At 44.0% G+C, this 27603-nt stretch overlaps 1 protein-coding gene across 22 annotated transcripts in view; it reads left to right on the plus strand.

The window, feature by feature from the left end:
• Window positions 1–27603, plus strand: part of nfasca (neurofascin homolog (chicken) a) — a 107378-nt gene that overhangs the window by 53900 nt on the left and 25875 nt on the right. For 15 of the 22 annotated variants that reach the window (XR_013794205.1, XR_013794206.1, XM_079582460.1 and 12 more), the window contains 18 exons: window positions 246–430; window positions 744–875; window positions 2788–2931; window positions 6203–6314; window positions 7690–7856; window positions 8127–8274; window positions 9969–10093; window positions 11846–11890; window positions 13487–13588; window positions 15382–15579; window positions 15778–15848; window positions 17695–17917; window positions 18952–19067; window positions 19603–19813; window positions 19886–20008; window positions 21602–21778; window positions 22153–22179; window positions 26731–27000. Coding sequence is in view for 20 of the 22 variants with exons in the window: in XM_079582460.1 (XP_079438586.1) it covers window positions 246–430; window positions 744–875; window positions 2788–2931; window positions 6203–6314; window positions 7690–7856; window positions 8127–8274; window positions 9969–10093; window positions 11846–11890; window positions 13487–13588; window positions 15382–15579; window positions 15778–15848; window positions 17695–17917; window positions 18952–19067; window positions 19603–19813; window positions 19886–20008; window positions 21602–21778; window positions 22153–22179; window positions 26731–27000 (2576 nt within the window). In the remaining 2 variants the exon portion in view is untranslated. The remainder of the gene's footprint in view (window positions 1–245; window positions 431–743; window positions 876–2787; window positions 2932–6202; window positions 6315–7689; window positions 7857–8126; window positions 8275–9968; window positions 10094–11845; window positions 11891–13486; window positions 13589–15381; window positions 15580–15777; window positions 15849–17694; window positions 17918–18951; window positions 19068–19602; window positions 19814–19885; window positions 20009–21601; window positions 21779–22152; window positions 22180–26730; window positions 27001–27603) is intronic. The other 7 variants (XM_079582467.1, XM_079582468.1, XM_079582470.1 and 4 more) reach the window with 4 other exon arrangements.

The following is a 27603-nucleotide window of genomic DNA, read 5'->3' on the forward strand; positions in this document are numbered from 1 at the left end:
CCCAAAAAGCAAAATTCGTTTCAAATTTGACTCCAAATACTTCACTGTTGTGTCATTTTTATTGTACTTGAAAGAGAAATGCAGTATTTCTTTGCAGAGTCCGGTCAACCTCGGCTTTGATCATAAACCTTTCCATCAGAAACGATCCAGAACATGACCTGTGGCCGGGCCGACCCACACAGCTTTGGGCGCAGTTTGTTTGTTTGTGTCGGGGTTCATGACCCCCCCGTGTCCCTGTCCCACAGGCCGACCCCCACCATCAGCTGGTTCAAGAAGGGCGGGGAGCTGCCGGAGAACAAGGCCACGCTGGAGAACTTCAACAAGACCCTGCGCGTGTCCGGCGTGTCGGAGGAGGACGCCGGCGAGTACGTGTGCATGGCCACCAACCGGCTCGGCAGCATCCGCCACGCCATCTCCGTGCAGGTCAAAGGTCAGTCCCGAGAAACATGTCTAGGTTTCAAAGGTATAGAAATGATCAAGAAAAATAATCTTTAGATCCAAGTTTAAATGACTGTTGGTCCGTTAAAGGAAGTGACTTGATCATTTCAGCTCAAATAAAAAAAGAAAACTCCCATTTGTTCCTCCCTATTTCATTCTGTTTTCTTGTTCCAGATGGCAAATACTTAAGCGTAGGTTAAATGTATGGGTGTGGTTAAAGCAGCAGTCTGTAATGCCGGAGCTTGTTACTTGCTCTGGTGTGTGTGTGTGGACGTGTCACTAACTGAGCCTCCTGTGTGCCACAGCTGCCCCCTACTGGCTGGACAAGCCCACCAACCTGGTCCTGGCTCCGGACGAGAACGGGCGCCTGGTGTGTCGGGCCAACGGCAACCCCAAACCCACCATCCAGTGGCTGGTCAACGGACTGCCCCTCAACAGTGAGTCCAAAGTCCTGACGTAGACCTGCTTTAGAGACCCAGTTCACCATGAGTCAGAGAGCGATGGAAGAACCTTAGCCTCAGGCCTCATGGAGCTGAAAACACCACTGCTTTACATGGATGACCCTGAACCATAAGAGACAGAGGCTTAGTTTGTTATTTTGGGATCTGCTGATTTTTGTATTTCAATTAATTTGTTTTTTTGTTTTATCTCTCAAATAGCCTCTAGTTAAAGAAAAAGGCCACAGTTTTTCCATACTGAGATGTGTTCTTACCTGAGCTTAGACGAGTTGATGTGTACCTGAATTGGCTTCCCAGATAGCAAAATTGGTATGGCCCAGATTTGGCCCACATCAGACACGTTGATTTGGCCCACATACCGCGTGGATTATCGGCCATAACGCGGTCCACATCCGGTTACCACATCTGGCCCACAATAAACCCAGAACAGGTCCAACTCTTAGCCAGTAGTAAACCAGATTATTCAAAGGTGGTCCAGACATGGCCCACTGATGTTTGCCACCATGGGCCCACAGATGTTTTGCCATTTTTGGGCCATTTTTGATATTTTGTATATGGGCCATATTTGGTTTGCCTCTGGTTATTCCGGTTTAAACTATCCTGGAACTGCCATGTCTTTGCCATAAGTGGCCCATATATGTGTTTTCATTAATGGGCCATAGTTGGTCATTTGCATGTGGGCCACATTTGGTTAACTGCTGGTTTATCTGGAGATATTGAGGCCACACGTGCCATGTCTTTGCCATAAGTGGCCCATAAACGTTATTCCATTAATGGGCCATGTGTTGTTATGTTTTACATGGCCCACTTCTGGTTTACATCTGTTTCCCGCGGGCCACACCAATGCCACAAGTGCCACATCTTTGCCTGATTTGGGCCACATCGGCTTGCTATCTGGGTTGTTGCACAATGTGGCTACGCTAGTTCCTCTGAACTGAGGTTGTGGGCGCTAGCACTTCCTGTTTGTTTTCATGTCCAATAAGATTAGCTTAGACCCGTTCGATTCATCGTATTTCCTACGGATTCTGTGGTGGACGGTGAGTTTCTGGTAGACGATCACTTACCGCAGGTTAACGAGTTGCTGTACAGTGTAAATATTTCCGTAGAGGAGACGTCTATGTCTATAAGGATCAGTGAGTTTGTTTTGAAGCTAAAGGCTAACATTCATTTCATGCATTATAACATTTGAAATAGTGCCGTTTATTCAATTCTTTTATAGCATGTTAGCCTTTAGCTTCAAGACAAACTATCAATCCTTTATGATCACAGGCGTCTCCTCTGAACTCGCTACATCAAGGTTTGAACACACAGTAAATGATCATCTGCCAGGAACTCACTGCCCACAACGTAGTCTTTGGAAAATGTGATTATTATTCCAGGAAAAGAAAACAGACAGGAAGTACTGGCGCTCACAACTTCAGGTCAGAGGAGCTAGCATAGCCATACCGTGCAAACAAGCCAATATACTGGTATGCTGGGAGAGGCCAAATGCTAGCAACATCTTTGGTCTTGTGTGTGACTGAGCGCACGCACAAAGACCAGACAGGTACGCATCAACTTGTCTAAGCTCAGGTAGAAACATATCTCAGTGTGGAAAAGCAGTGGCCCGTTCCTTTAAACATGCATTATTATAGTAAAGAAATGTATAGAAATATATCCAATACAGGTGGGTTTCTCCATGTTCAAGCTCTTATCACCTTCGGTTCTGGCCCTGGCGCAGATATGAAAGTCTAATGGATCTCACTGATCAGAAACTAGTTGTGCAGAGTTTGTGGAGTTGGGGGAAAGTTGTGATGCCAAATGAATATCGGCTCCAATCCTGGGTTATCGGCCGCCTTGACTTCCAGGGTCAGCTCTCTGGGTTCAGTCCTGACCTTCTCTCTGTGTCCAGGCTCCCTGCCCAGTCACGGCCGTCAGCTGCTGGGCGACACCATCCTGTTCCGCTCCGTGCAGATGGGCTCCAGCGCCGTGTACCAGTGCAACGCCTCCAACCAGCACGGCTACCTGCTGGCCAACGCCTTCCTCAACGTGCTGGGTACGGCTCAGTCAGGGGCTCATCCTCATGCATATCCACTGGCCTGGGTTATACAAAATACTTCACTGTCATTGTGTCCTTGGGCAAGACACTTCACCCTCCTTGTGCACACTGGTGTATGAATGAGAGAGTGAGTGTGTGACTGGTTCCTTTGGGCCTGATAAAGGTACATCGCTCTGTAAGTTGAGTTGAGTAACTTTAGACGGGTTTAAAGATCGTCGCTTTAAAGTGATGGTCTGTAAGTTTGCAAAGTGAGGAGAGATAGAGGGAAATTGTAAAGTAAAGAATCAAACTCCTCCCTCTTAAACCAGAAAGCCATTCTTAGTTTGCAAAATGAGGAGAGCAGGAACAGAATTTTCAAAAGTAAGAAAAAGCTCCTCCCCCTCCCTCTTGATTGGACCTGACAGGCTGGTTCACAGGAAAAGCGCGTCTCATTGGTCGACACGGGAGGATGTTAGACTCTGAATAAGATATATAGATATAGATGTTATTACTGACTTTACATCAAAATTCAAAACCAGGTGTCATGGTTGGAGGTGGTGTGAAGAAAGTAAAAACCCAAAATGCAGGACTGCAACAAAACTGGCGATGTTTAATGAACGATGAAAACCAAAATATCAAAATCCAGAGATAACCAAAAACCGGGGCTGACGAAGACAATGACGCGACAAAGGACAAGGGAAACACAGGGGTGTTAATACAAGAGTAATCGGGGCACAGGTGAAACACATCAGGGCGGGGCAGGCAGGTAACGAGGGAAGTAAAGCAGAATAGAACACACGTCAAAATAAAACACAGGACTAGACCAAACACAAGAAAAACATACAAAAACAGATGAACAGAAGACAAAACATGACACCAGGTGGTCGATTTTGCACATTTTATAATAAATGTAACACATTTAGACTTCTAGACTTTCAGTTTAAATGAGGGTTTACACTGGTGAGATCTCGATCTATACACAATACTTTTTGTTAGGTTGAAAACATTGGGAGGCTGGAGTGCTACTTGGATGTAAAAAAGTTGAATACACTTGGTCTTTTGGGTGCTCTTCAGTGTAGGGATCCGTTTCAAACTGAGGCACTCCAAAAGTAGAGCAAAGATCAAATTGCCAACGCGTTTCGGCCATTTCATTTTTCATTTTTCAGCATCAGGTGAACTGACTTATCAGTTCAAATCATCTAACACACATGTGTCAAGGTCCGCGAGATGATTGAATGTGGCCCTTTGAGGAGCATGAGTTCCTGAGTATGTCAAATAAAGTAAGTCTCTAGCCCAGGGGTGTCAAACATACAGCCCGCGGGCCTTATCCGGCCCGCAAGATGATTTAATCCGGCCTCTGCCTTGTAGAGCATAGATTCCAGAGTATGTAGGAAAAGAAGTAAGTCTCAGGCCCATTCCTGTGCGGAGTTATGATTTTTTAAAGAATAACCAGAATAACCAAAGAGTTCAACACGTGTCCAGCAGAGGGCACTGACATATTAAGAGCTCAGGATATGAACAACACATTATATAGCCACGTGTTAAATGGATAGTCTGTCCCAGGGCGGCTGTGGCTTCAATAACAGCTTACCACCATCGAGTGTGGAGTGAATGAATACTATGTTGATGTAGTACTATGTAGGACAGAGGCTTGTAGAGTGTATTACAAGTGTAAGCCGTTTTAGTGAAGCTACAGTCAAGTCAGGGCTTTGACCAAATCACAGCTTATAATTATACATGTTTTGGAAAATTGTTCTCTATTATGTGCGGCCTGCGACCCAAAATGAGTTTGACACCCCTGCTCTGGCCCATTCCTGTGCGGAGTTACAGAATTTTCTCACTCCAGCCACTAGGGGGCAGCTCAAATGTAAAAAAGGAAAGAATTCCACATGTGTCCAGCAGAGGCACTGACATAATAAGAGATCAGGATATAAACAGCATATTATAGCCATGTGGTAAATGGTCAGTCTGCCCCAGGGCGGCTGTGGCTACAATAGTAACTTACTATCATCGAATGTGGTGAATGAATGATGACTTCATGCAGCACTTTGAGAAACATGTGACACAGGCTGATGAAGCTCAGTCAGTGTAGCTGTTATTCATGAGGCCACAGTCCTTTACCATATATGCGTGTGTGTGTGCCAAAATATGTGCACAATGTTCTAAGGCTCTCAGTCGTACAGGTGTTGTCCACCTCAGATGAAAGCTCTTGAGTCATCGTCTGTACTCTGTAGTTGGAGTGTAGGACGTGGCGCCTCTTCATCCAAAAGGCTTTGTCAGCAACACTGAGGTTTCCTGCTCGCATGCAGACTAGACACAAACAGATCCATCAATAATCCAGCACATGTGGGAGAGCTCTGTCCTCTTTTAAAAGCGTGAGGCTATAATTAGTCCATTGATAAAGGCTCCATGACTCCGTGTGGATCCGGGTGAGGAGTGTGCTGCAGTAATCCGACCTGCGGAGACAGAGACCAGGCAGGGAGGATGGACACCGTATCTCCTGTATCCTGGTGTTTGATCTAAATGATGTTTCGTCTGTTTTCAAATGTTATTCGCATTGCTTTTTCGAGCCACACTTGCAAAATTTGAACAGAACAGACCTTAGCAGTCTCACCAACACTCACCTCTCAGCTATAGATGAATTCTGAAGTGTGCTGTGAAGTCAAAGGTCCTGTGAGGGGAGTAAAGGTCATTTGAGCCAATGGGATGTTACATTAATGCTTGTTTGTTAAAGAGGGGGTATTATGCTTTTGTCAGTCCCATAGCACCAGTCTATATCTCACTACAATGATGACGAAACCTTCTGTTGGTCTGTAAATGCAGTAAATTAGAATAACTGCCTTGTATAAAATGTCTCTCTCAAAATGGCTGTAGTGAATGTCTTGAAATAGGCCTCTGTGTCTTTAAGAACCTCTGAGCCTTTAGACACGCCCCCTCCACACGCTGTCTGTGGCATCAGTGGGGAGGGGGTTCTGCTGAGGAGCAGTGGTCGGTTACTCGGCTGGTGACCAAAGCTCGGAGGCGTCTCCAGGAGGTGGGGGCGTTCCTAGGAGGACTCAGGCAAACCTATCCCTAAAATGGCCGCCATCAGAGTTTTTACAGATTACTCAAAAATACGTGAATGTGCCAAGGCAACACTTCAGCCATGTTTTTAATGAGGGAATGACAGAATAACATGATGGAAAGCTTGAAAAAGTCCATTTTGCAGAATACCCCCCCCCTTTAAAGTGTTTCTAATGTATATTTGATGGTGCACGTGGTGACGTGAGACCTGCTCGTCCCTCCACAGACATGCCTCCTCGGATGCTGGGCCCGAAGAACCAGGTGATCAAGGTCATCGTGAACAACCGCACCTTCCTGGACTGTCCGTTCTTCGGCTCGCCTCTGCCCGAGCTGCGCTGGTGAGTGTCCTCCCCGTGTGGTCAGAACGTTAGAGCGTCAGACACAGATACGTCCTGAATACATGTGCTTCTGATCCACACCAGCCGGATGTGTGAGGCTCAGCGGTGTGAGGCTCAGCAGTGTGAGGCTCAGCAGTGTGAGGCTCAGAGCAGTGTGAGGCTCAGCAGTGTGAGGCTCAGCGGTGTGAGGCTCAGCAGTGTGAGGGTCAGCAGTGTGAGGGTCAGCAGTGTGAGGCTCAGCAGTGTGAGGCTCAGCAGTGTGAGGCTCAGAGCGGTGTGAGGCTCAGGTTAAACAAAGGCCTGTCACAGTTTCTTAATGTTGGACACTTGTATGAGTGAGTTTATATTGCTACTGTCTGTCAAGGCCATGTCAGGGCTCATTATTGAAGAAACAGCTCCCCCTTGTGGTTGAGTATTAGGCGCTTTGTTTCGTCTTTAAACAGTAAATATTCAGACTGATCAAATGTGCTCAGCGTTAGGCCTAATTAATGACTCTGTGTCTAAAAACGCACATTGACGTTAGCAAGGGAGTCCCAGTTTTGAGTCTTTTGTCCCACATCCCAATAGATTTCTCCAAAACCACTGATTTGTCCCACTTGTCCTGATTTTTGGTCAGTCTAACCAACTGAAAACCGACTTGCAGCAGCTCTATGGAGATGAGGTCATGTGATATGAACAGTTGTAGCATTAGACATGGGAAAGGACAGTCAAGATCAGGCATATTCACAAATTTTGTCCCAGTTTTTAAGTTGGAAAATTGGGTCACCCTATGTTAGCAATAGCAGCTACATTAGCTGCTAAATAAAATCATGGATGTTTAGCTCTCATAAGGGGAGGCTGCATACATTCCATTTAATAACATTATAAAGGGACAGGATTAAAGTTGAGGCGGTAATGACTCTTTAAAGGAACAGGCCACCGTGTTTACATACTGAGATATGTTCTTACCTGAGCTTTGACGAGTTCTTTAGGACCTGTCTGATCTTCCCCCGTGCCTTCAGTCACGTAAACACAGCGCAGACGGCGTTAGCATTTAGCCTCTCCCTCTCTCCTCTATAGCTCCAAAACAGGTCTTTTCCCTATTTAAATATGGTTACATGAAGTGTTCCACTACAAAGTATAATTACACAAAATGATCATGATGACAGCGAAGTCCAGCTCACTTTCAAAGCTTTAACGCCTCCTCTATGAATGACCTGAAGCAACAGGTCACTTCCATTGCATCAAACAAAGCAAAAATGAATTGGACGTTCTTACATGATCTCCGCTCATTCATTTCAATGGACGAGAGCTGCTGTTTTCACCCAGAGGGGGCGCTAACCTCCTCAGTCTCATCCGCGGACCTCAGAATGGTGAACGTTGCCGCTTTGTGCAGGTTCAAGAACGGCCAGGGCAGCGGCCTGGACGGGGGGCACTACCGCGTCTACATCAACGGCACGCTGGAGATCAAGAGGACGAGGGCGGAGGACGAGGGCACCTACACCTGCGTGGCCAACAGCATCCTGGGCACGGCGGAGAACCAGGTGCAGCTGCAGGTCAAAGGTCAGGCCCCACACGCGCACACACGGTTCACCATTCTCAATCAGGGGGGTGAAAGTCCTTTTGGGCAGAATTTGGTCATCTACAGGATCTTGAAACACACACAAACTATCAACTTGTATTTTAAAGCCCAAAGCCGCTCCCTTGGTCTGAGCAGAAGTGGTTTGATTGGATAAACCAGATGAATAGTGTGTCCATCAGGAAGTGAAAGAAGAATCTGACAGTGACATCCACATGTGTGTGAGTGCTGACCTCTGACCTCTCCCCGTCCAGAGCCCACGCGGATCGTGCGGGCCCCGGAGCACCAGTCGGCCGTCAGGGGCTCCACGGTGAGGCTGGACTGCAAGGTGAAGGCCGACCCCAGCCTGGCCCTGTCCGTCAGCTGGAGCAAAGACGACGCGCCTCTGCACCTGGGCTGGAGGTACCGAGCTTCTCCCAAAACACCACATTTTCATCCTGTTTTTGCTCTATCTGAGTCTGTGTTTACCAGAAAACCATTGATCAATGACTAAAATACTTGTGTCACACTAATCGATTAGTTGCTTCAGCCCTTTTATCCAACATATAGATCAGGGGTCTCCAACAGGCGGCCCGCGGGCTAGATGATGATTCACTCCGGCCCCTCACATTGCAAAAAGTATTTAAGTAGATCAGTATAAACATCTCAATTTGAGCATAATGATCCAAATTTTAGTTGTTTTGACGAGTTAAGAAGTTGTTGGGCATTTGTCCTGGATTATTTCACTTGTTCTGAGATGTTTCTGACTCGTTTCGATACATTTCGTCCTTATTTCAGGTCATTTTCTTTGCCAATGGGGTGAGAAAATTGGTCTTATCTCATTGGCAATTTTACTATCTTATTTAAAGCGAGATTTACCCTAGAACTGGTCTGAAATGTCCTCAAACAAGCAAAGCAAACTGGGTCCGATCAGGAAAAGTGTCTAAATGAGTGAAAACCGCTCAAAACAAGATACATTTCCTCAATTCAAGTCATTTAAGCCAATGCTTGATATTTACTTTTTGTAGTGCACTTGTCGAGCACACATTTCTGAGTGTGTTTGTTTGTAGCCCATTCCTGTGCAGACTTATGGATGTCCAGCAGGGGGCACTGACATAATAAGAGATCAGGATATATACAACACATTAAAGCAGAGGTCCTCAGACTTTTTTCTCTGGGGGCCACATTATTGTTCCTGACTGTGATGGGGGGCCGGACCGGGTTGGCTTTAACATATAATTGTATGACTCAGACAAAAATGCCTCTTTGTGAAGTAAATACGACTCACCTGTACAGTCGACCCCACGACTTTATCCACAAGATCAACACTTGATTCAGGCTCATGTTTGTTTCACTGTCGTGGTTTGCAAAAATAGAAATCAAGTCTTCACACTTTGTTTTAATTTCCATTTGTTTGTATTTTCAAATAAAACATCATTATGTAATGTGACCAAAGTACTAACGTCTTACACTTGTGCTTTACAAGCCTGTTCACAAGTTTCTCAAAGTACTGTCGTCATTATTCATTCTCTCCACACTCTGTGGTTAAGCTTCATTTACCACGTGGCTATAATGTGTTTATATTCTGATCTCTTATGTAAGTGCCCTCTGCTGGACACCTGTGGAATTATGTTTTATTTATTCAAATTGCCCCCTAGTGGCTGGAATGAGTAAACTGGTTATTTAGTTAAAATATCCTAACTCCGCACAGGAATGGGCTAGAAACTAGAAGAGTACTTTTTTTTATGACATACTGGATTTGTGCTCTACAAATCGGGCCGGATTAAATCACCTCTGTAGTTTGAGGACCCCTGCTGACTACAGTGTAGCAGAGACTTGTGACACAGGCTTGTAAAGTGCAATAGAAGAGTAAGGCTACAGTCCAGTCCGGCTCATTATTATTCATTTACTCAAAACGTTCCCTCAATAGAACATTCACAAAAACACATTCTACTGGAACTTTTCTGATTCACTCCCGATATGTCTCGGCCCCCAGTCAAATGTCCTTGGAGACCCTTGATATAGATTGTGCATCCTAAGTCACTGGTACCACACGTGCTGAAGGTACCTGACGGTGACTCACGTGAGGGGGCCTGACCAGTGTCTGTGTGGTACAGGTTCCGTAAGGACGAGGACTCTCTGACCATCTCAGACGTGCAGGAGGGGGACGAGGGAACCTACACGTGCACGGCCTGGACCAGCATTGACCGGGACGAGGCCTCGGGACGTGTCACTGTCCTGGGTGAGCAGCAGAGGAACTACTACCTAACACTGTGCTTCTCAACTGTCCCAGAAAACACTGGTCTTGTTTTATGTACTGAGAAGTCACTCCTGAGGTTATCGGGGGGTTGTTAGAATCATCTCAGCTGGTTTGGCTTGTTTAATCCTCATGCAGTGATCATTTGAGAAGACAATACAGTATTTTACATTAAAGTGATAGTCTGTAAGATTGGAGTCTGTAAGATTGGACCAGAAAGCCACTCCTAGCTGGTCTCATTGGTCAAAGTGAGAGCCCGCATATTCTGAAATCAGCAAAAGGAGGGGCTTGTATGTTTTTATTCATCCTTGACCCTGGCACTCAATGATACAAAATCTAATACATTTGTAAAACAGTTAAACTTACAGACTATCACTTTAAATATAAATATAAGCTCCAGCTGAGAATGCTCATTAATCTCTAACAAAGTGCCCTAACTCTCTTAACGGAACTAAACACTTTGATTGGAGGAGTTTGGACTTGTTTGGGTTTGTTGATCGTGGAGATGAAGTCATTCCTGTCATTGTGCAGATATGTGAGTCTGGTTTATGGTTTATATTTACTGGACCAATAATCAGACTGTGAAAAAGATCAAAACAAAGGATCGTCCACAGAGAGTCCTGACTAAGGCCGGGTACAGTCTGGTATCAGGAAAAAAGTTTATGTACTACTGGTATCTACAAAATAAAAGCAGCATCTTTAGAGACAAGTTTTAATGCTGTTGGTCATTACAAATTGAGGGGGAAATGTGGGGCAAAATATTATGTCCTAGACTGTGGCCTAAAGGTGAAGGTATAGACCCTTTAACTGCTGACGTCATCAGTGGCATCAGATGGAGGCAGGAAGTGATCAAGAGAAATAAGATTAAACTAAAACTAGTGATAATAAGAGTAAAACTGCAACTAAAACATGTGGTCCTGTTGGGACATAATGTGCAGAGGAATGACATTTTAGACGATAAAATAAGGTTTATCTGACATTTCCAAAAACGGTTAGACATTTGTTTATCGTTACTATGACAACAGTTGCAATGGAAATAGATAGGAATCTCACTTCCTGCCTCCAGATAAGCCCGGAATGTTTGCAAACAATTAAAGGGTCAATAGATACAGACGGCATCTCTGGAACCGCCCATATATGGTCATTCTTGAAAACAGTTAAGGGGGAAAACAATTTTGTCTAATTTGTCTAATTATTCAAAAACTACTTTAACAAACGCTGAATTATGAACATAGTTTCTACTAAATAAAGAAACAAAGACATGGAGAGGAGCAAAGTGGTTCAACAGCCCATAAATACATGAATAACGGAGAATGCTAACAATTACATGTTAGCATCGGGCTAATGCTAACGGTTAGCTAGCGCTAGCTACAACTGCCGTTTTTTCACTTCTGCTGAACAATCTGCTGTGAGAAAATATCCATATGGGCCCGATTTACATTTGACTTTATTTATGTGATAAATGAGTTCATATTCCACCAGAAAATGGCTTCTCTAAAGATTCTATTTTCCCCCTCGGCGAAGCCACGCCCCCTTCTATGACGTGATGCCCTCTGTATCTATAGTGACACTTCCCCATAAATATCCATAGGATTTATACATGGATGAATAAATGGAAACAAGTCCAGTGTTCTCTATATCCAGGCATTCTAAGTTCTGCAGATATTTGTTTTGTTGTGGATTCTAATAGAGTTGCTGTGTGATTGTGTCTAACCCTGACTGACCTGCCCTCCACAGAGCAAGCCTCCCTGCACCCCTCAGTGTCTAGTGCCCTGCCACCAGGTAACTCCCGCTCACCTCTTAACACTGTTCAGCATGTCTTTAGGACCTGTGTCGCGTACAATGGACTCTGATCCTCCTGAAACTAGTCTGTGGCTCCTGCTCTGAGCACATACATGTAGGGCTGGGCCATATCTCAGTGAAGCCATTCATTTTTGCAAACCATCATCAGAAATAGGCTGAAATGTGCTTCCCCCCCCCCCCCCCCCCAATATTTTTTTCCTCAATTTTTATTTCTTTACCCCCCACTCCCATTCCCCCAATCTTTTTTTTAAGTTGTTCCCCCCATTTTTACATTTTTACTCCAAATTTTTCCCAAATGTTTCCCCATTGGTTCAGATTTTTTTTTTTTTTTCATCACTTTTTCATTGTTTTTTTTTTGTCACTTATGTGTTTTTCTTCGGTTGCTTTTTTGCTGCATTTGCATCCTCGTTTTTGTGTTATTTCTGTTTCTATTTTGACACCGTGTTCAGGAAGCTTTTACGTTTGGGTAAAGCCAAGCTGGAGAAAATGCACTCTGTTAAAGGAACAGGCCACCGTTTTTTCCATACTGAGACATGTCCTTACTTGAGCTTAGACGAGTTGATGCGTACCTGTCTGGTCTTTGTGCGTGCGCTCAGTCACGCAAAACGACCAAAGATGTTGTTAGCCTCTCCCAGCGTATTCCTATAGCTCCAGACTGGGGTGAAGTTTGAAGCGACCGAGCTGTTCCACGTTTTCCCTATTTAAACACAGTTACGTGAGTAGTTACGCGATCCAAGTCGAGTGACACAAAATGAAACATGTTGGTTTTCGTAGCGGATACAAAAGGGTACTATACATAGAACTATACAGGTACTATATTGTAAGGCGTAACAACACCTTAGAGCACTTCCACTTTACTGCCTGGACGTTGAAGTGCTGAGCTATAGGAATACACTGAAAGGCTAAATGCTAACAACATCTTTGGTCTATTAAGCACACGCACAAAAACCTGACAGGTACACATCAACTCGTCTAAGGCTAAGCTAAGGTAAGAACATAATGTAAAAACGGTGGTCTGTTCCTTTAAAGCCACACCGTGTAGAATTTTACCCAATAAATAAAATTGAAATACAAGCATTTATTTTATGACCATTATTTTCATTGAAAAATACCTCAGAATTGTACAAACTAACATCTATGAGGCTCACCCCGCCTAAGATATGGCTGTAAACTTTACTGGGAGTGGGTACGTCTCCAGCTCGTCTCCATGGAGATGTGACTAAAGGCAGTAGAATTTGAGATTTAAACAGGTTAGTTTCACATCCAAATCCATTCTTTGATTACACACTGCAGAAACAGCATTTTCTGTGTTCGAGCTGGTCATTAGGAGCATGTTTTGTTTTGCCACAACAATATAGTCCAAAATGTTACGCAGTGTTCCTTTAAGGTGGGGGTTAAAAATGTTTAATGAGTAAAAATGGCCCAAAAGTGTCCGTACTGTATTTTGGGCGAAGTGGAGCCAGGTGTAAATGTGTGGGTTTATTCTGTGACTTATAGTTGTGGATCTTGTTTGGTTTTATAATGAGCGCTTTATCATTGGTGCTGATTCTGACGTGTTCTCTGTGAACGGTGCAGAGCGGCCGGACGCCCCCACGGACCTGGAGCTCTCTGACCCCGCGGCCCGGAGCGTGCGCCTCACCTGGATCCCCGGGAACGACCACCGCAGCCCCATCACAGGTGCGCACACCGCTGCAGCACACTGTTTATAAACCTACAGACCCGTAACCCAGCACATTTTATCCACTCGAGCATTACAGCGCAGCGTCTCATTTGAAAGCTAAGACCGGCAAAACTCACCAAAACCGCTTCCTCGTTGTGATCGTCGCGGTTTCGTCCTTTTTGGTTGTGTTTTCATCACGATTTTGTTGCTTTTTGACATGTTTTGGTCACATTTTTGTGGCTTCATCACAGTTCGTGGCAAAAACGCAATAAACAATAAAGCAAAGAAAATGCAAAACATGGGAAAAGCAACGAAAGCTTTTCCCTGTACAGGAGCAGGGGCGGAGCTGACACGGGCATTAGAGGGACTGGGGCCCCACAGCAGAGGGACTGAGGGGGCCCCACTGGGAAAAAAAACAAACTCTGGATTGTTACACTAAATAAAAATATTAAATTCTCATAGATTTTATTTGTCAATTCATTTCACAATTGATAATAATATAATGATAGTAATAAGTAGTAACAATAATTTTACCTTATAATATGAATAATCTAGAAATAAGTAAAGTCTACTTGAAATAATCACTTTTCAGTTGGTGAGTAAAAAAAAATCTACTCTTCAATTAAGATAAAACATCTCATTACATTTCAATTAGATAATAAATATCAATTAACTTAAGTGCAAAAATACGACTCCACTGCATATTATGGTTATTATTATTATTTGGCCTGTTTCTGATTAAATGAAATATAATTATCAGTGGTTCCCAAAGTGGGGGTGAGATCATTTTGAGATTTTTTTTGTTTTCTGACATTGAATTTGATGTATTTTTTTTTTATTATTATATACAGCATATTTTGGTGAAATTGAACCAAACATCATGAAACACAGTATAATTAAACCAGATTTTGTCATGTTTTGCGCCTTATATTATTATAAATCCTAATTACATTTTGCAGAAGGAGGTCCAAATTGTTGAGTGCTTTTGGGTGCCGTGGCCTGAAAAGTTTGGGAACCTCAAAATTTCGTGGGGGGGGGGGGGGGGGGGGGGGACCTCCGCATCCAGAGCTACAAGATGAATATGGACCTCACTATTTCTAAAATCCTGGCATGCACGATTCACTCCCTTTGTTTTAAATGACGTTTCATGTCTGTATAATGGTGATGTTACATATTTGACCCTTTCGGGACCTGCTGCTGTATGGGTGGTTAGCTTAGTGCCTTTATTTTACATCACAGGACCTTTTTTGTGTGCGTTTCCGATTTTCTGAATGGACTATACGGGGGTTAGGGTTAACACTGATGGTTCAACAGTGAACCGGTGAAAACCAAAACCCCTAAAAACAAGAAAAAAAAAACAGAAATGCCTTTAGTTCTGAGCCGGTTCCTAGAAATGCAAACATTTTGTTAAACATACTATTAGACTCAAAACACCTTCTGTTTTTTAGAGACTTTGAGCTGTTCCCCTCAGGTCGAAGGTGCAGGTGTCCCGCCCTGTCTTAAATCCCAAGTGCATTGAGTTGCCTTGTGTACGAAATGCGCGGTATAAATAAAGTTGCCTTGCCTTGCCTAAACCTGGACCAGATTTACATTTAATATTCCATCCCTCATACAAATGAATGGTGAAGCCAGGCGCTATACAAACATAAGGGGAGGAATATTTGTTTTCCTTTTCATGGCATTTATATAATTTCTGTGGTTTCTTTATAATCTTATAGGATGAATTAGGGGCCACTGGACGTGTATCTGACCCACAGACGCCTTCTGAAATGCAGGTTATTGATGTTAGTGGCTCGTCCTGTGTGTGCAGAGTTCCTGGTTCAGTTTGAGGAGGACCAGTGGGAGCCTGGCGTGTGGAGGGATCTGTCCTCCTACCCTGGAGACCACAACTCTGTCATCCTGCAGCTGTCCCCCTTCATCAACTACCACTTCAGAGTCATCGCCATCAACGGCGTGGGCCGCAGCGAGCCCAGCCTGCCCTCGCTCCCCTACAAGACCAGCGGAGCGGGTGAGTCCAGTGTCTGTACTGTCCTCTCCACCACGTGTTTTAGCTAGCCTTTGCACAGTGAGCAAAAACATGTTTGTGGAGGTTAAAGGTCTATGTCACAGGAGAAAGACTCTCTTTTCAAAGATAAGATGTGGTTCTACTTTACCACAGTGTTTATGTGGATTACATGTGTAAGTACCATTGACTCTTGTGTTGCAGCTCCAGACGTCATCCCCAGGGGTCTGCGAGGGTGGGGCTCCAGCAAAGACAACATGGAGATCAGCTGGGAGGTAAGCACACGGACAGTCCCCAGGTACTCTCAACCACTACTGGACTGAAGGAACATCTGAAATCAAAAACACATTTGAATGGCAGTGGTTTTAAACTAGAGTTTGGTCCTTTGTCCATCTGCTCCAACTCCCTGAAGCCACTCACTAAAAACAGATATTTCCACGAAATCTCACTAATTGTCAAACTAGATTCAGATTTGTGGCCTCTAAATGATAAACAAATAGTTAAGAGAGTTTCTAAATATTATTATATATTGAAAGGGAACATTGACCAAAGCTGTAGAAATGCTTCACGGTGTGTAATTACTATGAAGTTTGACATGCCTGTGTAAGCTCTCAGTCGTACAGGAGTTGTCCATCTTTGATGAAGGTTCTTGAGTCACTCTGTAGTGAAGGACAAAAGACTTTGTCAGCAACACTAAAGCCTCTGTTCCATGTAGCACAACTCGACTGCCAACGCCATGATCTACGTGCACGTATTTACTATCCCACACACCTTCTGTTCCCCCCACAGAGGAGCCGCTGTGCAGCTCGTCATTAACACTTTTTAGAGCTGCGATGACAACACATGTAGACAAATACTGCCCTCTGGTGGGAGTTATGGAATCATTCAGAGGTGCTAAGGCTAATAAAACAGAAAAGAAACCGCTAAATTTCAACTATGAAGGCAAGCAACATGCAAATGTCATGCTAACACCAGCTAAAGTTTCACTAACAGCAGCTAAATGCTAATATCCGCAAAATCCCCTTTTAGAACAGCCGTATGATGTTATATAATATTAAATATTAAATCTGTTTGACCAGAATGTTAAAAGTGAGGGCTGTCCACTCTCCTGTTTGTCTATCAGCAGCCAGCAGTCTGTTCACGTCACGTTAGTACGATTCAGCACGCTTTGACCACAGCCAGAGGCCGGTCCCAAAACCTTTACCTGGTCACACCGGTTTGACCCTTGTGATGGAAAAGCTCGCCAAACTTGGGCTGATACGCGCCTGTCTGTGGAACAAGACCATGAGATTTCCAGCTCACACGCACACTAGATAAAGACCAGTGGGAGGGGCTAGCTTGGCTAAGCCCCTCCCCTCTATTAAAGGCTGCTCTGGGTAAACCTTTGTTGTTCTCAGTCTGAACGACACGACTCTCAGTCGATCACTGCTAGTTACCTGCCTATTGATCTGCCCTGGGCTGAGCCTCTGCCTCATAACATTAGCATTAGCATTAGCATTAGCATTAGTGACATGATATGACAGAGTCCTCCAGGACAAAGATCTTTAATTTAAAACTCCAGGTTGGACATGGTCATGGAAACACTGCTTGTTTTTATTTCATGACTCTAGATTTGACTTTAAAACAACACCACATGACCAATGTTTAATGAACATGGGACAGTGACACAGTGAATGTTAGCGCTGAGCTCTGGGAGAAAACAAAGCTAAAATGAGCTGATCCTGACTGAGATATGAGAGTCATTAACAATGAGGTTCTCACATTCTGCCTTTGGATCAATGAAAATGTTGCTCTTGGTTTTATATCGGTGGCATAGGGGTTAGCCAGTCACAAGATGGCCGCCACATTTACTACGTCAGCGAGCGTTATGTCCGATCTAGAGTTTTATCAAAAATGTTTGCCCTCCAGGCCTGGGGCACAGCAGGGGAATCTCAGACCTCCATATCTGTTCATGTCATATCCTTTTACCCTTTGTTCAACCTTAGTGTTGCTGATGAAGCCTTTTGGAGCCGTTTGACCACATTATCACCACATTATCTCCCCGTTGTCCAGTGGAAACATACCTGAGGATAATGTTTCCACTGTTGGAGGAGTCAGTGCTGTGTCTGTGTTTGTGTGCAGCCCCTGTCGGACCTGGAGCGGAACGGCCCGGACCTGCACTACAGCGTGTGGTGGAGACGCAGCGACTCCAGCGACGACTGGACCAACGTGACCACGGAGGCGTCCCGATACGTGGTGACCAACACCCCCACGTACATCCCATACGACGTCAAGGTCCAGGCGCTGAACCGCTTTGGCCACGGTCCCGAGTCCAACGTGGTGGTGGGCTACTCTGGAGAGGACGGTACGCTCGGGTCCTCTTTAGTGTTGTGTTTGCAAATGTTGGTTAGTGTGCCAGGATTAACGCTGCCAACCATAACGCTGAGGGGGGAAAATATGTGTAGTTATTTTAAACGGAAACCACCAGAGGACATCACCAGAAAATGTATTATTGCATTATTTCGCAATGCTTTGAAATAACGTGCAATAATTACGGCAAATGAATATTAAGGGGAGACACTACAGGCAAAACTCAATTTTTTTCAGTTTTCAGGTTTTGGGCCAAATTGGTCTCTGAACATACAAGCTTTCACCCGGAAACAGAAAATATGCCTAATCTTCACAATAACATGTTTAAATGTTGCGCTGATTCAATGTTCCCCCATAGACTTATATGGGAGAACACAACTTCAAGGGCTTTTTTCTCAAAACACATTTTTCTGTCATTGTGGCGACACTATGTCCACGTCAGTCGGACCTAAAGACTTTACATTTTCCAGCCTTGGACTGAACATTATGTGGAAGATTTTTCAGAGGGATTTTTTATTATTTAATCCCTTAAGCCCCATTTATTGAGTTTTGAATGTCAAAAAATAAGGCGAGAATTAAATTTTTACAAATTTTTCCCCTAAAAAACAGCTTATTTTAAAACTAAACAAGAAATCCAAAATCCCCTCTGAAAAAGTCTTGGCAACTCATTTATCAATAAAATGAAACCATAAATTTGAATGTAGCTCTATCCATTATTCAGATTTCGTCGCCGAAAAGATGGGAAATTTGGGGCATTTTTAGGCATAAAACACCTTGTTCTTATATGAAAAGATAAAATGACAGAAAACTTATAATGTATTTTTTTCTCACATTTATGCCAGTGATCGACAGCAACAGTTTCAAATTGATATCTGTAAATATACATTTTTCCCCTATTCACCTGCAGTGTCTCGCCTTAAAAACAAACAAAAAACAAACAAAAAACAAGGACGGGGTCTAAAAGTGGATCGTTTTCTGTTTCTTTCATTCAAATTGTGATTTTCAAAGTGAACCCCGTTTTGTGCCCAGTTCCCGACAGCCCGCCCACCAACCTGAGGGTGTCCAAAGTGGACAGCACCAGGGTCCACCTGCACTGGACCCCCGTGGACATGTCCTCTGTGCACGGACACTTCAAGGAGTACAAGGTGAGCGCTTTGAGGGGGGGTTTTGGACGGTTGTCTCACACTAAAAGTTTCTTGAAAAAAGCCTACAGCTCTCCAGTCAAGAATCTTTTAGATTTGGGTAAAACCGAACTGGAGAAAATGTGCTCAGGTATAGTGGGGGTGAAGAGGTTAATCCTGTCCCTGGACCAACAGCATCAAAACTTGGATCTAAAGATTAGTTTTTTTGTTTTGTTTTTTGTTACCTGCTTAAAGGGACTATATGGAGTTTAAAAATGTTAAAATGATGTTTTTTCCTCCCCCAAATGTTCCTCCATGTCCTAATGTGTAGAATGAGCTCAGACCTGTTCACCACAACTGCCTCTAAAATCCTGCACTGTCACACTAATATAGAAGGTGCAGTTACACGTATGGCCTGAGGTGGCAGTAGTGAGTATAAAATGGCTAACTTGCATCCAGCCCCTTTAAGACTCTCTCCTGTTCTCGATATGAGCAGGACCTAAGCTTGTGCCTGGTGTGGTGTAGCAGATTCTGCCCCTGACCGGCCGTGTGTTCACAGTTGTATTTCTGGCGGGAGAGCAGCCTGGTGCCCGGGCTGGCGGTCAGTCAAGAGAAGCTGACCAAAGGCTTCTACAGCACCGCAGCGGAGCCGTCGGCCGTCCTCCTCGACCTGGTGCCCTTCTCCCACTACCACATGTACATGGTGGTGGCCAACAGCCGCTACGAGGGCCCCCCCAGCAACACGGTCCGCTTCAGCACCAAGGAGGGAGGTAAGGGCTCGCGTGGTGCACACGTCCAGGCCCGCCACACGCTCACGCGCTGACCGTACGCTGTGTCCACAGTGCCGGACGCTCCGCAGTACTTCAGGGTGAAGCGGAAAGGTCTGGACACGCTCCTCCTGGAATGGGACAAACCCGAGGAGCCCAACGGGATTCTGATCGGGTACCAGCTCAAGTACCAAGCAGGTAGAGTGGACAGTAGTTCTACTGCAAACAAGAGGATGTGGAAACCCTAATGGATTGATTACTTTACATTGTGTGATTCTTTCATGGTTCGATAAAACAAAGTTCTAAGTATCATTTTGCAACAAGAAGAAATGAGAGTGAGACAAAAGAAAATGTGAGTAGAGCTTTTATTGAAAACAACAATTAAAGTGAAGTAGTGGATTCAGAAAATGTGGATTCAGAGTCAGCTTGTCAGGTTTTCACAGGGCCTCTGGCAGAGCACCATCACTGCTGAGGTGGGACACAGTCAAACAGTCATTTTGAATGTCTTAAAAGATCCTGAGGGTCACGGATCAAAACAGTCAAGTGGAAGACTCATAAAAATGTCCCCAGCTCTGAGCCGGAGGATCTGATTGGCTGGAGGATCCTCGACCCAAACAGGGCCATTACTGGAGCCAGTTTGTTGATAGTGTAAAAACCTGACAGAAAATCCAAACCAAACCAACTTTATTTACAAAGCACTTTAAAAACTGTGCAGTTAGCCAATGTGCCTTACATAAAACATGCAAGTTCATAGAACAGGCAGTGAAAACGCTTCTCATTAAACGCCTTTGAAAAGAGGTGTGTTTTTAGGAGAGATTTGAGAACAGGTGGAGACTGGGCAGTGGGTAGTAAAGGAGAGGCTCCATCTCCCTGAACTCTGTGCTTGGTTTTCGGAACAACCAGTGTCAGCTGATCTGATCTGCTGACCTGAGCCTGAATGACACTGAATCCACATGTTTGCACAGATTTGGCCTTTTAAAGGCAGGTGGTCTCATCTGCAAAAACAGACTCTTTCAGTTTTATTGTTGTTTTCAATCAAATATCTACCCTTTATTTTTGTCTCACTCCCATTTCGTCTTGTTGCAAATTGAAGTTGTATGTCCAACCATGCAAAATGTACATTTTTGCCACCTTTCAGCTGGTCTTTAACCTTTGATGAACACATGGGATTTTGTAGGAAACAAAAAAGGGTGAACTACTGCAAATATGTTTTATAATTAAAATGAGTCAAAATGGCCACCCTTTATTCTTGGCCTTTTCTCCACGAGCTTCCTTGTCCCTGAAATGGTTTAAAGCAATATAAAGTACCTTGTTTACCTTAATAAATCCTTCCCTAGTCCCTCTGGGGGTAATACAGGTTTCATCTCCCCCTGGTGTCTCAAGTAAACCACAATTGCAACTTTGCTGCCTCCGTATCGGAGGCAACAATTTACAAATTGTGTAATTGGATGTACCATATCCCTCAGTCCCTTCGTCTTTTATTTACTCTCACGGACAATTAATGAGTACAAACCGTAGCATGCTATGACACCTGCAGTGGCGCTTATGGCCTCTAGGGGCATGAGTTACTTAGTTCTGCTTTAATCTCTATGAAGTCCAAACCATTTCTGTGACGACGTCATGAAGCTCAGTGAGAAAATGTCCGAAGTGTAAAACAGAGATCAAAGCAAAAGAAGATTTCACCTTTTTTCATTCATAAATGTTTATAAAGTAATCCATAAAAAAGCCTGACCTGTACTGTAGTGTCGGGTGAGCAGCTTTAACCCTAACCACGTCTCTGGCTGTGTGCAGTGAACGGGTCGTCCCGGGGTGGGCGCCCCCTCCTGGAGACCTTCCTCCCTAACGTGACGGACTTCACCCTGAGGCTGCCCGAGCGCGCCGCCCGATACAAGCTGTACCTGTCGGCCCGCACCCAGGTGGGCTCCGGGGAGGTGCTGGCGGAGGACGTGGCCCTCTTCACCAACGAGGGTATGTGCGTGTGTGTGTGCGTGTGCGTGTGCGTGTGTGGCTGGGACATACCAAAGGCGCACAGACAAAGCCCCTGTATCCTGCTGGACTGTTCATTATCCACTGTGCTGCTGCTGCCTTTGGATACAGGAAGAAGATACACATATGGGTTTGGATCGGGATATCCCAATAAAGTACAATGACCATACAGGAGTAAATGTAGATCTCACTCGCAAACACGAGGCACAAAGCCCCTCCAGGCCTGTGTTTCTGATCCTGGAGGAGCAGCATCAGCACACGGTCAGAGGAGGTCCCGTTCAGCAGGATACAGGTTTGTGCCGGACGCCACACGATGGCGACACTCTGCTGAGTGACTATGTGTTCTGTCTTGGCAGATGAGTTCACTGATGACACTGGTCTAGGTATGACCCCCACCTCCCCCCCCCCCCCCCCCCTCTCATGTCATGAACCCCCTCCTCATGCTCTGACCCCCTGGCTGCTCTTCATACAGGCCCATATGCACACGTCCACCTTTGGTTCTTTATGAGGAAACATTCCCCTTTCACTGACAAAGCAAGTCACAAAGTGCTCACATGAGACAGACGGCCTGGAGGAAGTGAGCGTTGTTCTTTACCCGCGGGAACCTGCTTTTTGTTTATCAAACCATGGATAGATCAGAATAAGAACACACTGTTATCCTCATTGAAAAATAAGGCCGCAAACTTTTGAAAGGCAAATGGAGTGGACTTTCCTCTCAGTTTGCTGGACACTGGATACAGCACTAACCGCCATGCTGTTGCTATATGCTATGACATCATACACATAACCTCTAACCCTCCACCTGTAGAGCCTAGATTCCTGAGTATGTAAACAAAAAATGTCTCTCGCCCATTCCTGTGTGGAGTTATCAATTGTTAAATACATAACCAGAATGCTCACTCCAGCCACTAGGGGGCAGCCACATTTTTAAAAAAAAGGAAAGAATTCCAAACGTGTCCAGCAGAGGCCACTGACATAAAAGAGATCAGGATGTAAACAACACGTTATAGCCACGTGGTAAATGGTCAGTCTGCCCTAGGGCCGCTGTGGCTACAATATTTTTCTACTTCCTGTTTGCATAATGTGTGGCCCGTGACCCGCAGTGGGAGCTGAATTCCAGCCCATGAGCCAAATGAGTTTGACACCCCTGCTCCATGCTGATAATATAAGACTGACGATCGTGTTTTATATTCTACTTCATGTCTTTTTAGTCCAAATGAGCCTTGTCTTGTTTCCCTTACTTGAAGAAACGTTTTAGTGATTCCACATTCTTCACACTCTGAGGTCAGGAGACTCAAACAAAACCATTTTAACAAGCTAATTCTGGTAGGACTAGCTAATGTTACGCTAAAGAGTTCCTTAAAGGTGCATTATGTAACTTTAACCAGAAGAAAAGTTGATATTAGTGAGTGTTTGACCTTTCAGTGACCCCGTGGCTGTATGGCTGGTTAGCTTGGCGCCTTTGCTTTCCATCATGGCGGCCTCTATGACGCTCCAATTTTATGGTTAGTGCTAGATCGTATGCTCCGGAGAGACGGTCTGCTGTGAGTTTGTATAGATCTATGAGTTGGTTTGTCTAAAAATACAAATAATCCTAATCCTAACCCTAATCCTTAAAGTTAACCCCTTAACTCCCACCTGAACCGAGCACATTTTCTCCAGTTTGGCTTTACCCCAGTCCAAAAGCTTCTGGAAAAAAGGTGTGAAAATAGCAACAAAACAATGATGGAAATGTGACAAAAAAGTGAGAAAACATTGACAAAAAAGGGACGGAAAATGTATGAAAACATTGACAAAAAAATGACGAAAAAATGACAAAAATGTGACAAAATAATGACAAAATAATGACAAAAAATTGACGAAAAAATGACAAAAACGTGACAAAAATTTGATAAAAAATGACAAAAATTTGATAAAAAATGACAAAAAAATTATGAAAAATTGACGAAAAAATGACAAAAACGTTTCAAAATGTGATAAAAAAATGACAATAATTTGATACAAAAAATGTAAAAAAAAATGTTTAAAAAATGACAAAAATGTGATAAAAATGTGACAAAAAAATTGATTAAAAATTGACAAAAAAATGGACGAAAAAATGACGAAAAAATGACAAAAATGTGACAAAATGTGACAAAAAATGACAAAAATGTGACAGAAATGTGACAAAAATGTGATAAAAAATTACAAAAAAGTTACACAAATTAGTTGAATACCGAACAAAAAAATGTTGGGTAAAAAACCTGTTGACGTGAGGAAAAAGATCCTCTCGGTTCAGGCGGGAGTTAAGAGGTTAAACCATTTCCCTGGCCCTAACCTTAATTTGTGTCATGATATCTCACGTTTTCACAGCAGACTGTCCCTCCGGAGCAGACGATCTAGCACTAACCCAATTTTATTTCATGTTTTTTCGGGTTTCTGGTAGGTCATTTCACCGAAGCAGTGAAAACCTAGCAGAAACCCTAAAAACAATTGGAGCATCCTCGAGACCACTGTGATGGAAAGCAAAGGCGCTAAGCTAACCACCTAAACAGCTGCTGTGTCACTGAAAGGTCAAATAGGCATTAATATCAACTTTTTTTTTTACACATAAAGTTACTTGGAGGGGCTATGTGCAAGGTAGACATTTTCTACTCACTACTGCCACCTCAGGTCATGCATGTAACTGTAGCTTCTATATTAAGCTCGTGCATGACGGCACTTCAGACCCGAATTAGCATCTTTCTGAGTGACAGTGCAGGATTTTAGAGGCAGTTGTGGTGAACAGGTCTGAGCTCATTCTACACATTAGGACATGGAGGAACATGTAGGGTGGAAAATACATTTTTAAACTCTGTATAGTCCCTTTAATGCTCCTATAAAAAGCTCCTCCTCGACCCCACTATCAAACAATGCTAGTATTTGCTTTAGCATCTCCTCCACCCCCACCTTTGGCTGGCACTGTTGCGTTCTGCTTAACTCCATCGAATGGTTTTCCTCTGTGTTCACTGGGCGGCCTGCAGCCTTCACCGTCTTCCCTCTGGACCGAGCCTCTGCTGCCCTCTGCTGTTGTTGTTCTGTCTTTCAGGCCACGGCTCTCATGGTCCATCTTTTCCACCACACATGCTCAGTCCACTCACTCGGTCGACCTTTGCCCCAGTAGATCCGTCCTATCGGGCTGTCCCCTCGAGTGTTGTCACCAAACTAAAACTTCAACCTCGACTTCGATGCTGAACAAAAGCCTCGACACCGATGTTCATACCCTTTAAATCCATGCTGTGTTTGCTTGTCTCGTTTTCCACCTGCACTGTAGTACATTACAGAACACTCAGCAGTATATTTTGGTTTTACCATTTCAAAAATCTGTGCTATGACCTACATTCCTACAATATCATTTGGCCCATGACCAAATCCAGAATCATGTTTGGAATATAACTGACCTGCATCACATGAATGATCGCATTTTGAGGGACTATTTTCCAGCAGATCACTCCGCCGCTGCGTAGCTTATACAACTGCGAAGCTGATGCTGCTCAAATATAAGTTATTTTAAATACAAAATGGTTAAAATTACTCCATGGACACAGACATTTATATGGTTAGTCTGGTGTTATAGATACAGACGCATCTCGTCATAGAAGGGGGCGTGGCTTCGCCGAGGGGGAAAATAGAATCTTTAGAGAAACACAATTTTCCCTCTTTTTTGCCATTTTCTGGTGGAATATCAACTTATTTATCACACAAATAAAGTCAAGTGTAAATCGGGCCCATATGGATATTTTCTCACAGCAGATTGTTCAGTAGAAGTGAAAAAAAAGGCAGTTGTAGCAAGCGCTAGTTAACCGTTAGCATTAGCCCGATGCTAACATGTAGCATCAAGTTAGCATTCTCCATTATTCATGTAATTATGGGATGTTGAACCACTTTGCTCCTCCCCATGTCTTTGTATCTTTATGTAGTAGAAACTATGTTCATAATTCAGCATTTGTTACAGTAGTTTTTGAATAATTAGAGAAAATATACATTTTTTCAAAATTGTTTTCCCCCTTAACTGTTTTCAAAAATGACCGTATATGGGCAATTCCAGAGATAGATAGATACAGACGGCATCTCTGGAATCGCCCATATACGGTAATGGGGAGGAGCAAAGTGGTTCAACAGCCCATAAATACATAAATAACAGAGAATGCTAACTTGATGCTACATGTTAGCATCGGGCTAGTGCTAACGGTTAGCTAGCGCTTGCTACAACTGCCTTTTTTTTCACTTCTACTGAACAATCTGCTGTGAGAAAATATCCATATGGGCCCGATTTACACTTGACTTTATTTACGTGTGATAAATAAGTTGATATTCCACCAGAAAATGGCTAAAAAGAGGGAAAAATTGTGTTTCTCTAAAGATTCTATTTTCCCCCTCGGCGAAGCCACGCCCCCTTCTATGACGAGATGCCGTCTGTATCTATGAGTGATTTGCCTCAGGTGCTCTGTGGAGCGGGTCACACTGTTTTTAATGCAGGCTAGCTGGTACCATAGAAATGCGCTAGCCTTGCACTAGCCTAGCGCCACGAAACTCTTCAAATATAAGAACTGCTTGAAGTACAAAACAAATATCTCCAGAAATCAGCAACACTCTGGATAACTAGGAGATGAGGCCCTATGTCAAAAACCCTGAAGTATCCCTTTAAGTGTGTAAGTGTTAAATGAAGCCCACACGTATCAAAAAAGGCATGAAAAAGCATTAAACATGACGAGATAAACTGTTCTGTGAGTGAGCGACACACAGGCAGAGCGGTCCCTTTGCTGTTTGGGCTCACATTGTGCCACTGGAGCTTTGATCATTCTGCTTTTTTCCCATGATGCCTCTGGCCCGCATGTGTCCTGTAGAATGCCTGGTTCACGTGTGCGACTGCTTCTGCTCTTGTGTGTGTTAACTGTTGTCTCTCTGATCCGCAGTGGAGCAAACCGATGTCTCCCTGTCGTCAGCCTTCTCTCCCCCTCCTCCCACTGCTATCAGTACTACCACCTCAACTACTACAACTACTACTACCACTACTCCTACTTCTCCTCCTGCTCCTACTGCCGCTCCTACTGCCGCTCCTACTGCCGCTCCTACTGCTGCTCCTGCTCCTCCTTCTACTCCTTCTACCACCACCACCACCACCACGGCTAGTCCTCCCACCTCGACGCGAGTGCCCGCCTGGCACACGGACGTGAATGTGCAGGGTACATGCTGTGGCCTCGGCAGCTCTGTTCTTATCGTCTGACATCCTTTTACTGTTAGCTTAGTCTTGCTAGCCGTTTGTTTCGTTCTTTTGGAGTCTTCCAGATCACGGGTTAAGGCGAGACGCTGCAGGTGAACGTTTTAAAATCAGATATATCAATTTGAAACTTAGGCAACACATCGGCCTCAGAATTCGATATTAAAGTGCATATGATTCATTAGACACAATGTTTGCTCAAATGTGCCTAAAACAATGATATTTAAGATTTTCTTTCTTTAGTTTGACCTTTTTTGTTTATAGTTTCACTTCCTTATTGGACACTGACAGGAAGCGACATAGATATAAAGGAAAACAATGTTAGACTGTTGCCGTGCCAACCATGTTATGCCAATGGGAGATGAGTGTGCTATAGATACAGATGGCATCTCGTCATAGAAGGGGGCGTGGCCTCGGCAAGGGGGAAAATAGAATCTTTAGAGAAACAACATTTTTCACACTTTTTTGCCATTTTCTGGCGAAATATAATTAGTATAATATATTTATCACATACAAATAAAGTCAAGTGTAAATTGGACCCATGTGGATATTTTCTCACAGCAGATTG

Source organism: Gobius niger (genome assembly GCF_951799975.1).
Source record: "Gobius niger genome assembly, chromosome: 24".
NCBI lineage: Eukaryota > Metazoa > Chordata > Actinopteri > Gobiiformes > Gobiidae > Gobius > Gobius niger.